The sequence below is a fragment of the Pyrus communis genome, chromosome 6, assembly GCF_041283825.1.
Source record: "Pyrus communis isolate YQ-2024b chromosome 6, ASM4128382v1, whole genome shotgun sequence".
Lineage (NCBI taxonomy): Eukaryota > Viridiplantae > Streptophyta > Magnoliopsida > Rosales > Rosaceae > Pyrus > Pyrus communis.
In genome coordinates, this window is record NC_142570.1 from 13,595,818 (window position 1) to 13,608,403 (window position 12,586).

A 12,586-nucleotide genomic window follows, 5' to 3' on the forward strand; every position below is an offset into this window, starting at 1 on the left:
GGGCGTGTAATGGTTTAACTTCTCTTGGGGTTTGCTTTCCCTAGAGACGATTGACTTTTCAAGTCTAGATTCTTTTAATTTGATCGAAGCTAGACTATTTCGTCTGAAGTTTCGAGGTCCTTGCATCATGCACGCAGACGTATTTCCCAGGTTTAGGTCCTTTAGCTTTAGTTTGCTTGCGTAGTTTCATTATGCTAGTAGGGTTCAACAGTTGGGTTCCCCCAAAATGGTGCTATTTATACCAACCCCTGGGGTGATTGTTATCCCCGCAAAACCCTCTAGTTCTGATCCTTTTGTTTCCTAGTGTTCTCACAATGACAAACCCTCAGCTGGCTGCTTCCTTTTCCAACAATGCCCGTAGGCCTAGAATTTGCTCGGAGGGTAATATCCCGAGTTGGGAGAACACTTTTCCTGTTCTTCAGCCTAGGCAAGACCTGGTGGTTGTTGAAAAAGCTATGAGCACTTTCACTATGGAGCGTGGTGTGACTAGGGTTAATTGTTGGAAATGTGCCCTAAAACCAATCATATGATGATACTTTATGGACATTTCACATGTTAAACTAATCTAGTTTAATGTAAAGGGCAAAGATTATTGTTTGAGCCGTCTCATATAAATGTTATATGCTTAAACGATAAGTCCAAGGAATATGTGATTGGAAGAATGCGATCTAAAGAAGTTAGATTCATGAGACCATTCTTTCGTTGACACATCCTAAACGTTCCTGATCATAGGATTGTCAATTGGGCATTGACAGTCCGTTAAGATCAGTACGTGCTATGTCTTCTCTCAGGGAGAGTGACTAGTCTCGAGTCATTGGTGTGTGTGACATCAAGACAAGTACGTAGGTGCTCAATAGAGAATGAGTTCACTGAACACGATCAACGAAGAGTTCTCATATTCATGTCACATGAGAACTCATGGTTGGGATAATGCAAATTAGTCTTTTGACCTGAGGCATCACAGTTGTCTTGTGGTTAGGTCCTTAATCTTTGATTATGTCAAAGTCACTCCATCAGGAGGGTGTCCACGGCATCGTTGGGGTTAAGCCACTTAGCCATGGAGGCAAGTGAATGCACAATAAGGGATCTCTAACCTTCAAACTGTTTGAGGGAGAATACTCTATGATATGATTTAGAATCTCTGGCCAGAGTATGAATGAGATTTAGGAATGTGTTCCAAATCACATTCAAGGTAATCATATAAGCACAAGACTCACATTGGATAGTAGACATGAATAAACTATCAAACCAAACAATGTGGTCAAGAGTATTGTATTAGAGAAAGACCGTATTGCATTTGTAATCCTAAAACTGAATAGGTTCTCCACCTCTTCTGATTAGCTTGGGTAACCATGACATGCTGCTAGGCGTCAACCATGGTTTGTGGAAGCCCTAAAAGTGTATTATCACTAACGGGAGAATTGAAAGTAAGTTTCAATTCACAATCGATTTGAAAGAGTTTGAATCGCCCACTGCCTCGCTAAAAGGAACCTAATGGATCGTACACCGTGTAAGGTAGAGATTGAAGATTCAACGGAGATGAGTAAGAATAATTAAATGGTTTAATTATTTATGGCAAGGATTAATTAATATGATTATTAATCAAACGAATAAGTTCGTTAAAAGACCACGGGATAGTTTTGGACCTTAAGGCCCAATGGGCTTCAAACGTCAAGTCCATTAACTTAAGTTGTATGACAACTTAATGAATAATGATTCACAAAGGCCCAAATAGCCCAATAAATCCCATATGGCCGGCCATTTAGAGGAGGGTAGTGAACTTGGCTTAATTACAAGTTTGCCACTCCATTGTGAGGTGGTATAAAGACATCTTTATAGCCATTTCATCCTTAGGGTTTTCTTAGGAGTAAAGATGAGAACAAAAACCTCTCTTTGCTCTCAAAGAGGCCGGCCACCCTAGAGGAAAACATCTAGCAATCTTACTTCCTCTAGGTCACTCATTTCTTCTACAATATGCCTTGGTGTGGAGACTTAGAGGTTCTCAATTTTGGGAACTTGGAGAAACCTTTTCATCCATCCAAATCCATGGATCTAAGATGCAAGGAATGAAGGCCCTCTCTTTGGGTGATTAGCCTTTGCTTATGCAAAGAGGAATCTACAAAGGTATTGATTTCTCAACTCACTTTGTTTTGAGTTGAGTCTTGGTTCACCTATCTACTAGGCTTTGAAGTTCATGGGTTAAGTTTTGTTTTTGAGTGCATATAAACATGATTTCGCCTTTTAATTGTTAATTGCATGTTGTTGATGTTGCTCAAATGAACTTGTTTTTAACAAATCTTCCTTCATTAATACCCATTTTGCTCATCCATCAATGTTGAGCACATGCTTTCTAGGGTCTTTATAGGGAAGATGTTTAGGTAACCTCTTGATGTTCGTTTGATCAAGTGGAAGCTGAGACTCTTATGGAAGAGTGAGATGAAGAGTACCTTTTACCTTGATCACTTCAGCAGAAAATGGTTTGCTCTCGAGTTTACTAATGAAGATGATCTAAAGTTTCTTATCAAGAATAGGCTATGGTACGTGCGTGGCCAACTTTTCCATCTTGAAAGGTGGACAACAAATTTTAAAGGTACTGATGTCATTACAAAGTTGATTGTCTGATTACGATTGCCTCGGGTCCTGGTGTAATATAAGGAGGAAAAGATAATCAACTTTGGATGTGATCGTGGATGAGGATGTCAAAGTCGGCTTACCAAAGTATGTGATGCTCTATTTTCTATATGCTACAATTGTGGATGAGGAATTTACTGAGAATGAAGAGTTAGGACAACGAGTGGAGGATGGGGGCTTGGATGAGGAGGGTTGGACTACGGTAATTCCAAGGTGGAGGCCAAAATGGGATAAGAAAAAGTCGAGTGAAAGCTTTAGGGAAGATAAATCGTATAAGGATGTGGTGGCCAGCCCGAAGCAAAAATGGGTGGTAAAGGCGGACTTCGTGCAGGACTGGAGGAGACCTGGGAAAGCAAAGGAGCGTGTGCAGCAGGTAAGTGTGGGGATTCTAGACTATCGAGGCACTAATAGCTTCAAGTCTCGTCTAGTTGTTAAATTCATTAATAATTGGGTCTTGCCTAATTGTGATGTGTTTGATGATTTGTCTGATTTAAGTCCTCGGTTTGTGTCAAGTTAGGCAAAGTAAATTTCTTTGATGCCAAGTGTTTTTTGAAACAAAATCAGGATGTTGTGATGTCAAATGTGGGAAGTGGTGATATTGAGGCTAGGGAGAACTTTGAGAGTTTTGTTGCTATGATGCTTGTGGCGAAAGCAACGTCTGCAAGTGCTAGGCCAACTGTGGGAGTGCTGAGTCAGAGAGGAGAAGGCCGATGAAGTTGGACCATCTGCGTACCTTAACAAGATAGACTAATGAAGGGGATTGTGTGGAACTACAGGGGAATGGGAAGACCAGAGTTTAAGAGTAATTTTAATTATCTTTGTAGTTTGGCTAAATTAGACTTCTTTTGTTTTGTTGAAACTAAATTTGATGTGGAAAATGCCCTTGTTAGTTGCCTTAGTAGGTGTTTTGATCAGTTTTTTGGTTGTAACCCTGAAGTGAGATCCAGGGGAGTCTCTTTTTATTGGAACTCTAGCATGATGAATGTTACTATGCTGTTTGTTTCTTCTAGATTTATCCATGCTTTAGTTAAAGATGTGTGCTTGAATATTGACTTCTTTGCTACCTCTGTTTATGTCTATCCCCATAAATCTCTACAAGAGAATATGTGGGATAAGGTATTAGGTCTTAACCCTGGTAATAAACCCTGGATGGTGCTTGGTGATTTTAATTGTATTACCAGTACTCAGGAAAAATGGGGAGGAAATCAGAGTGGAAATATCTATGTGACAAAATTTGTTAATTTCCTAAATGATGCTAGCCTTATCTCCTTACAAGCTTCCGGTGTTCCTTTTACTTGGACTAATAAACACAAGGATAATACTCTTATTTTTTAGAGACTGGATAGAGTGGTTGCTAATACCTATTGGCTTGAAATGCACCCTAACTACCATGCTAAATACTATCCCTTCAAATGACGAGATCTGGAACGCTATCAAAAGCATTGGTGCTTTCAAAGCCCCGGGGCCGGATGGTATTCATGTTAGCTTTTATCAGGAGTGTTGGGAGCTAGTAGAACCCTTAGTATGTGTTAAGTGCATAAAGTTATATTTATATGCCCTCTTTTACTTAGGTTTTTGACTTAAAATCTTTATGCATCACAAGGTATTTTGTTGTTTGTATTGTATTTTAGGATGAAAGTAAGGACTTGAAGAAATCATCTTATTTTGGATATTGTAACAAGTGGCCCAAGATCCGCCAGAAAAATCCCTTGCAAAATAGCCAACTTGCTAGCTTTGCCCCGAAATGCTCAGAATGAATTAGAAAATGGGCCACATATGGTTGGAAAGCCCTGGAAGTCTTTGTAAACACGAAAAATTCCTGAAACAAGAACACGTGTACAAAATAATATTTGTATTAATGATGAATTTTGGGGTTACAATCTCTTTATGATTTGATCCTCTGATTCGATCTCCGTAAGGTGTTGATTTGTGGATGTGCGATTGATCCAAGGGCCGTCGAGGCTTGATCTTGGATGAACGGTTTGAAGTTTCTTCAAGGGCCGTTGGGGCTTGATCTTGAATAATGGTTGTGCGGATTTCTTCAAAGGTTTTTGGGCTTGATCTTGAAGGTTGATGGATGAGCGGATCTTCAAGAGCTTTTGGGCTTAATCTTGAAGAACGATTGGATGTGTGGATCTGTTGAGGTTGTTGATCCAAATGGCCGTTGGGGCTTGATCTTAGGATGAACGGATGATGAACGATGAACACTTTCTTCAAGGGCCGTCGGGGCTTGATCTTGAATAATGGTTGTGTGGATTTCTTCAAGGGCTTTTGGGCTTGATCTTGAAGGTTGATGGATGAGCAGATCTTCAAGGCTTTTGGGCTTAATCTTGAAGAACGATTGGATGTGTGAATTTGTTGAGGTTGTTGATCCAAAGGGCCGTTGGGGCTTGATCTTAGGATGAACGGATGATGAACGATGAACACTTTCTTCAAGGGCCGTCAGGGCTTGATCTTGAGTTGGTGGAAGTTCTTCAAGGGGGCTTTTGGGCTTAATCTTAGGATGAACGGATGATGAACAATGAACACTTTCTTCAAGGGCCGTCGGGGCTTGATCTTGAGTTGGTGGAAGTTCTTCAAGGGCCGTTGGGGCTTGATCTTGAAGAAGGATTTGATGAAGAATGAAGAGTGCTTAGGCTGGGCTTCACCTCGGACGCCTCACCCACGCCTCACGCTTTTAATACATTGCTAATGATCGAAAGTTTTGTCCGAGTCTAGGTGGGATTCAATAATTTTGGGGTATATCAAAATAGCAAAGTCACTTGAGACAATCGGTATTAAGTTTCTAATTGAACGTGGTTTCGTTGTTTCTCCGAATGATTTATCGCCTGTAGAATACAATTAATTACTTGCGAACTTAGTTGATAATTTGCACAAATTGGCTAGAAAATGGTATATCTTACTAGCAAACTAGAACTAGTAGTGGTTGGTCGAATGTGAGTCCGTTTACTTAAAACAGTTATAAGCACTCCATGCAGGTTGATTTTTAGGATGCATATGCTTTTACATTATATACTTCATATGAACAGTGGCAGTCAGTTTTTTGTGCACTCTCTAATTTTCCCAGACCTGTAGGCTGTGGCAGGATTCATGTCTCAAGTCATGGGGAAGTCAGTTTTCTTCGACCCCTCCCAAATAGTATTGACAGCTGGTGCAACACCTGCAATTGAGATACTAAGTTTCTGCCTAGCAGACAGCGGAAATGCATTTCTTGATCCAGCGCCATATTACCCTGGGTAATAACTATCAACTAATGTCAACATAGAAAGTTTCTGTAGGGCAGTATCTCTGCTCTCTGGCTCTAAGAAGTCCTGACTTTTTGAATATGATATGCAGTTTGGACAGAGATGTAAAGTGGCGAACTGGAGGAGAGATTATACCTGTTCCATGCCGTAGTGCGGACAAATTCAACTGGAGCGTGACTGCTTTTGAACGTGCATTCAACCAGGCAAAGAAACGCGGTGTAAAGGTTCGTGGGATTATAATTTCAAATCCTTCAAATCCCGTTGGCAGTTTCTATAGTCGTGAATCACTTTACAACCTTCTAGACTTTGCCCGAGAGAAAAACATACATATAATCTCGAATGAAATATTTTCTGGATCCATGTATGGTAGTGAAGAGTTTGTAAGCATGGCAGAAATTGTTGAATCGGAAGATATCGACCAGAACAGAGTTCATATAGTATACGGTCTATCGAAAGACCTTTCTCTTCCAGGTTTTAGGGCTGCTGCTAAAAAGTTGACAAGGTTCTCGTCCATTTCCTCCCCATCCCAACAGGTGCTCATCTCTATGCTTTCAGACACCAAATTCATCCGGAAGTTCATTGATACTAGTAGAGAAAGGCTTCGTGGAATGTACCTTAAATTTGTGACAGGTTTGAAGCAATTGGGCATTGAGTGCACCAAGAGCAATGGGGGTTTCAGCTGTTGGGCTGACATGAGCGGGTTAATCTGCTTTTACAGCGAGAAAGGGGAGCTTGAGCTCTGGGATAGGTTGTTGAATGTAGCTAAGCTAAATGTAACACCCGGATTATCATGTCATTGTATTGAACCCGGATGGTTTCGGTTTTGTTTTACAACGTTGACTGTAAAAGACATTCCTGTTGTTATGGAACCAATTTGGAAAATTTCCGAAACCAGTAAATCACACGGTTGAAGTATTGTTCATTCATTCTCCGGGTTCAGGTTGCACAGAATTTTTATAGGTCAGTGCACCGGATCCAAGAACAAAGCACAATTGCTTTCTCTTGTGGTTAAAAGGGAGAAATTTTTAACTGAACTGGCCACACCGTCGGTTGGTGTTACTAATTTGATAGTCGAAATGTCATGCACTTAGCGTAAAGTAGTGAAATGATCTCCAGACACCATTTTTCTTGTACACATTCAGTTTGTTTCTGTCCTCAATTATCTGTGATTTGTTCAATTCAAAGGTTAACATCAAACAAGGTACACATGGACAGAAGACGAGCGCGGAAATCAATTTCTACATCCCCATTTGTGCACAAGAAACCAGAACAAAATGTTACTACATTTCTTATTAAGTATTAGTTTGTCCATCAATGACATGCAGTAAATGAATGTTCTTATTTGCAGGATTGAAAAATGTAAGAAAACAATTGATTTTGGTAAACCCCAAATGAATACAATGAATTGTATCTATTTTTCCTATATTCAAAACCCTCCTACTCTCCCCAACTAATCCAACCATTTCAGGTAACTATCTTTCTGACCTCCGCTCCGGCGAAGATGCATCATTGATCCGATGCTGAGGCAAGAGCACAATTTATCGATTTACTTTGACAAGCTAAGCCTCCAATCCGTTTCTGATGGATTCAAGAACCTGTATAACCTCAGCCATGCTTGGTCTTTTCGAAGGGAGATCGGATGTACAAATCAACCCTAATTTCATCACCTGGATCAGTTCATTCTCTACAAAATCCCTTAAGCTTCTGTCAAAGCAATCTGAAGCAAAGCCAGTCTCCAATAATCCCCTAACATATTCACACAAAACCACCACCTCGTTTGCAGTTGGACTCTCTACCGGTTTCCTTCCTGTGACCAGTTCCAAAAGAACAACTCCGAAGCTATAGACATCACATTTCTCACTTAGTCTCAGACTCTGAGCCAGCTCTGGTGCAACATACCCGACAGCATTGTGGAATTTGGTTAAACCGTAGTTATCCAATATGGGAAGCAATTTACCTAACCCATAATCAGACAACTTTGGCTCATATTTCTCATCTAGTAGTATGTTGGTGGATTTAATGTTTAGATGGAGAATAGGAGGTCTACAGTCATGGTGAAGGTAGGCAAGCGCCTTCGCCGTTCCCAAAGCAATCTTAAATCGCCTACACCAATACAGTTCACTATTGCCTCTGCTAGTGCTTGGTCCTGGATAATGAACACTGTGTAGATTGTCATACAAATTCCCATTTGGGACAAATTCTGATAGCATCAACTGCATTGTCGATGACCAGTAGTAACCTTGAAATGCTACTAAATTCGGATGCTGAAGGTTGCCCAGTCGTCCAATTTCTTGCTCGAATTCATCTTGATTTCTGATCCTTCCCAGAGTCTCGAGCTTCTTTACTGCAATTGAGACGCCACCTTCAAAATTTGTTCTGTAGACCGTACCAATTGATCCACCACCTATTATACATTCTTTGTCAAGCAAAGCTTTTGTGCCAGACTCCCAGTCTTCATACCTTGAGGGCAAACTTTGGCTGAAGAGAACCAGCTTCCCGATTATAACATTTGAATCAGTGGAGCCAAGTGGTGTGCTCTCGACAACCAATGTCACATCAGCTTGCTTCTTTCTGTGGGCTTTGATGTTCATAATGCATACCAAACATACTCCACTAAGAATCACTGCAGCGGCAACAATTGCAAAGATGGCAGGCACACGAAGAGCCTTGGGTTTTCTCAAAGTGGGAGTGATAGTACCATTACCAGTTGCTGAGCAAGGCGTGTCCAATGGAGCACCACAGAGGAAGGGGTTATTTATAAATGCATAGGAGCCATAACCTTGAATAGCTGCAGGAATGGTGCCTGAGAGTTTATTGGAGGAGAGATTAAAATAGGTCAACTTTGTTAGGTTTCCGAGGGAAGAAGGAATTGACCCCGAAAGTGAATTTTGTGAAAGATCCAGATATTGTAAGCTGGACAGATTTCCTACATCTGGTGGGATGCTTCCATTGAGCTGGTTTTTATGGAGGTCAAGGATTTCAAGGTTAGTCATGTTGTAAAGACCTTGAGGAATTCCTCCCTCCAACAAGTTACCAGAAACATCCCTGCAGAAACAACAAACATAAGATATTTTTGCTTAGATATAAAGACATCGCATGTAAATTTAAACAAATTTCATAATGTATTTGGACTCACAGCTCACGCAGAAACATGCAATTGCTTATATCATGGGGTATTTCACCAACAAGGTTGAGATTGTGCAAATCCAAGACCTGAAGCAGCTGAATGCTTGCAAGCTTTTCTGGAATAGTTCCACTTATTGAATTATTACACAATTGGATCACGACAAGCCTAACCAGATTCCCGAGCACATCTGGGATGCTCCCACTCAGCCCATTGTACCCCAACTCCAAAACCTTGAGACTTCTACAGTTTGTAATACTCGGAGGAACCTCTCCGTCCAACACATTCCATGAAGCATCAAAAGACTCCATTCTCTCACTACAAGTTGTAATACCAGGAAACTTCCCGTTAAACTCATTATGCGATACATTGAAATAAGTAAGATTGCTCAATCCAAGAACCCCAAATGGTGCTGAACCAGTAAACAAATTGCTACTGAGATCCAGGTGTTTCAAGCTGTGGCAAGCCGAAAGCTGCTGCACAACACTCCCTGATAACGCATTGCTTCTTAGTGACAAATAATCTAACCTGGGAATATTGCAAATTCGCGAAGGTATGCCACCGCTGAGATTGTTGAAAGAGAAATCAAACCCTTCAAGATTCGAGCAATTTGCCAATGATTCCGGCATTGAACCCAAAAGAGCGTTATGAGACAAAGAAACGAACTTGGTTTTGTAACAGTACTTAAACAAAGCCGATGGAATCTCCCCAGTAAAACCATTCCTTGACAAGTCAAGAAGCCTAATGCTAGGCAAGTCACCTATAAACTCTGGAATCGACCCAGATAAAGCATTTGAACTAAAATTCATCTTATACAATGTTCGAATCTCAGCATACTCATTTGGTATACTTCCCGAAAATCTGTTCCCAAACAATGTCAAAACCCTCAGGTATTTCAACCCGGACAAAGCCGGAGACAACACTCCACCAATGCTAGTATTCAACAAAACTATCTTATCGACAAACCCAGCAGAGTTACAGAACACACCACCATAATCTTTGCAAGGATTCCCAGTAAAAACCCATGAGCCTAAACGATTGTACGGATCATTTGTTACATTCCCTTTGAATTGAAGTAAAATCTCCGTCTCAGTTACTGAAGTAACATCAATTATTGCCAAAAATAAAGCAACAACAAAGCACAAAAAGGCATGAGAAAGGCGAAAAGTATGAAGCTTTCTCATGCTACTTACAAATTTATACAGTAAATGTGTGCGGTAAAAGAAGGGGTCTACCCGTTTGGCATTATGGTAATTGGATCTGAAGCAGATAAGATCCGACTGCTACTTTGCATCCATTGTTGCACTTTCTTTCGAGTATCCGAAACGCCCCATCACGATCATGGTAAAGAATCAAAATTTTTCACTTTTGGGTTTTGCTGGAATTGCAGAAATCTCTGAGAATTCCACCACATTTGCACAAAAAGATGAAATTTTGGCTTCTGAGTTTGTCTCAGTGGATGCTCAGGATTCAGGAACAACCAAAGATCCAAGATTTATGAAGCGTTTTGGCTTCTGGAACGAATCAAAGAACCAAAATTTGAGCTTTTTGGCTTGAACCAATGGAGGAGGAACAGAGAGAAGTAATGGGAGGCAGGGAGTTATGGGGTTAACTGTGAAAGGAAAAGAAAAATGGAGGAAAATGGTGTGTGTATGTGTGATCTGTGAAGGGTTTGGCTTGGTTGGAAAGGAAGCAGGTGAGAGAGTGGGAGCCAAAATTTAATGTAACTGCTTATAATAGTCTGGAAATTCAGCAGTTTTTTTGCCTCCACTTAAACTGATGCTCAACCACGTGCATGCCCTCTCTCTCTCTCTCTCTCCTCTCTTTCTCTCTCTAACCTCTGTGTAGTTTGTAATGTCTGAACAATGATAATGAGGAGAGGGAGAGAGAGAGAGATGAGCGTGTGTGTGTTTCTCTCTCCAGGACCGAGTTGGGTCTGGATCTCTTTCACAGCATTCATTCTTCCCCACCAACCAGGTTACCAATTCCAGTCACTGCCATAATTACTATCCAAAGAAAACCAAAGAAAAAAAAAAGAGTGAAGAAAAAGGAAGAAGACGAAGAGGGTGTCTCGAATTTGTCTCTACTATTAGTTGACAAGTAAACAAACTGACTCTCTTTCCCTCTCTCTCATGCCTTTGCATTGAACCGTTTTAAGTAATGACTTTGAGTCTTTGACATGATCCCATTCAAATTCCCTTTACGGGGATTCTAAAGATCATTTTATCGCTTTCATTCATTTATCATTCTACAGTTATAAATCATTATGAATATTTTTATTTAAAATTGAATACAAATAATACCTAACGAAAATTGATAACACAATATACGATAAACGAATATAATAAAGTAGTGATTTCTACAATCTTCACAAAGAAGATTCTCGTTCTTTGACAAGACATTGGTTTTGTTTTTGTTTCTTTTATTAATTGTTTCACAAATATCATTAGTTAATTAATTAATTACTTATTTATGCATATTGTTCTCTCTCTATAATAATAATAAAGGGGAATATGGAGGAGAAATCGCCTTTAACGTTGCATTTGCATAGTATTTTCCAGCTGGAAATGACAATCATCTGCATTAACTGTGATGTCAAGTTTCTCCAACTCCTCATACTTGAGCACGACACGTGGCCAACTGGGTCAATTTCTCTGCTTTCTTTCCACTTAATGTGAGAGTACATTTTTACATCTTTGCTCCTTTCCATTCAAATCTTGTCTCTTTGCATTTGACTAAGATCGGAAGAATCTTCTCACCAAACTTTGCAGACCCAACTCAAATTTGCTTTTAAAAGAAAATTGAAGAAGAAAAATATGTTTATTTTTATTATATATAACCTACTTTAAATTCAAAGTAATTATCACTTTATTATTTTCGAGTATCGTTATATTAGATTAAAAAAAATATCATGACAATGGGCACCCCCTGTGACATCCCGTCCCGGGATTTTTAAAAAACGTACGTGTGAAATTACGATTTTGCCCATAGTTCGATTTTTGTCACGTTGTGGGTTGTTTGTGTGGGGTGGTAGGTGTTGGACCACTCACACACACACACTGTCACACTCTCCCTCTCCCTCTGCCTCTGTCCCGTGTCTCTCTCTCTCTCTCTTCCTTTCTTCTTCTTCTCCCTTCGAAGTACGGACAAACATCAAAAACACTCAAACCACCACAGATCGAAGGAACCAACTACACCATTCGACTCGTGAGGTCGAGACGAGCTCAGCCATACCCTTTTCAGGTGAGAAACACTTCGTTTTCACGTCGTTTCATCAATGGCCGAATTGAGTACTGTTCATGCAAGATTTGTACATTGAGTTTTTGGGCTTTTGAAGCTTGTAGATGTGTTGGTGAGGTCCCAAGGAGCCTCGGAGTGCTTCGTTGGACAAAATTGGACGTCGGGATCGTCCTGTTCGAAGTTGGCCGGTTTTGAAGATTTTGCACAGGTATAATCTCTTAGTTTTAGCCCTTAAAACTTGTTGGGACATGTTCTACTAGTCTAGGGCTTTCATTTGGTCCAAGAATCACGAAAAACGGATGAAAAATGAGCGAGAAAACCCAAGTTGCAGGTTTTCCCAGTTTCC

General features: G+C 40.3%; 2 protein-coding genes across 2 annotated transcripts; one reads left to right on the forward strand and one right to left on the reverse strand.

Annotated features, from left to right (window-relative positions):
* The first annotated feature begins 2,725 nt into the window (after positions 1 to 2,725).
* Positions 2,726 to 6,802, forward strand: LOC137710015 (1-aminocyclopropane-1-carboxylate synthase 6-like). The gene is made up of 5 exons (XM_088695188.1): positions 2,726 to 3,004; positions 3,196 to 3,287; positions 3,642 to 3,747; positions 5,707 to 5,867; positions 5,968 to 6,802. The coding sequence occupies exons 1-5, from the start codon at positions 2,726 to 2,728 to the stop codon at positions 6,785 to 6,787; spliced, it is 1,458 nt and encodes a 485-aa protein (XP_088551314.1). The 3' UTR covers positions 6,788 to 6,802.
* Positions 6,803 to 7,143: 341 nt separating this feature from the next.
* LOC137711020 (putative LRR receptor-like serine/threonine-protein kinase At1g12460) lies at positions 7,144 to 11,128 on the reverse strand. Its single transcript, XM_068450214.2, has 2 exons — positions 9,013 to 11,128; positions 7,144 to 8,921 (listed from the first exon to the last, which is right to left on the reverse strand). Exons 1-2 carry the CDS (start codon positions 10,182 to 10,184, stop codon positions 7,436 to 7,438), a joined length of 2,658 nt encoding a protein of 885 aa, XP_068306315.2. The 5' UTR covers positions 10,185 to 11,128; the 3' UTR covers positions 7,144 to 7,435.
* Positions 11,129 to 12,586: the final 1,458 nt, after the last annotated feature.

Excerpts from the sequence above, each read along its gene's own strand:
- LOC137711020 (XM_068450214.2), bottom strand. The coding sequence starts at position 10,184 with ATGAGAAAGCTTCATACTTTTCGCCTTTCTCATGCCTTTTTGTGCTTT. Across the intron at positions 8,922-9,012 it reads TGCATGTTTCTGCGTGAGCT|GGATGTTTCTGGTAACTTGT; the intron begins GTGAGTCCAAAT and ends TTGTTTCTGCAG.
- LOC137710015 (XM_088695188.1), top strand. The coding sequence starts at position 2,726 with ATGCTCTATTTTCTATATGCTACAATTGTGGATGAGGAATTTACTGAG. Across the intron at positions 3,005-3,195 it reads CAAAGGAGCGTGTGCAGCAG|GATGTTGTGATGTCAAATGT; the intron begins GTAAGTGTGGGG and ends AAACAAAATCAG. Across the intron at positions 3,748-5,706 it reads AAGAGAATATGTGGGATAAG|GCTGTGGCAGGATTCATGTC; the intron begins GTATTAGGTCTT and ends CCAGACCTGTAG.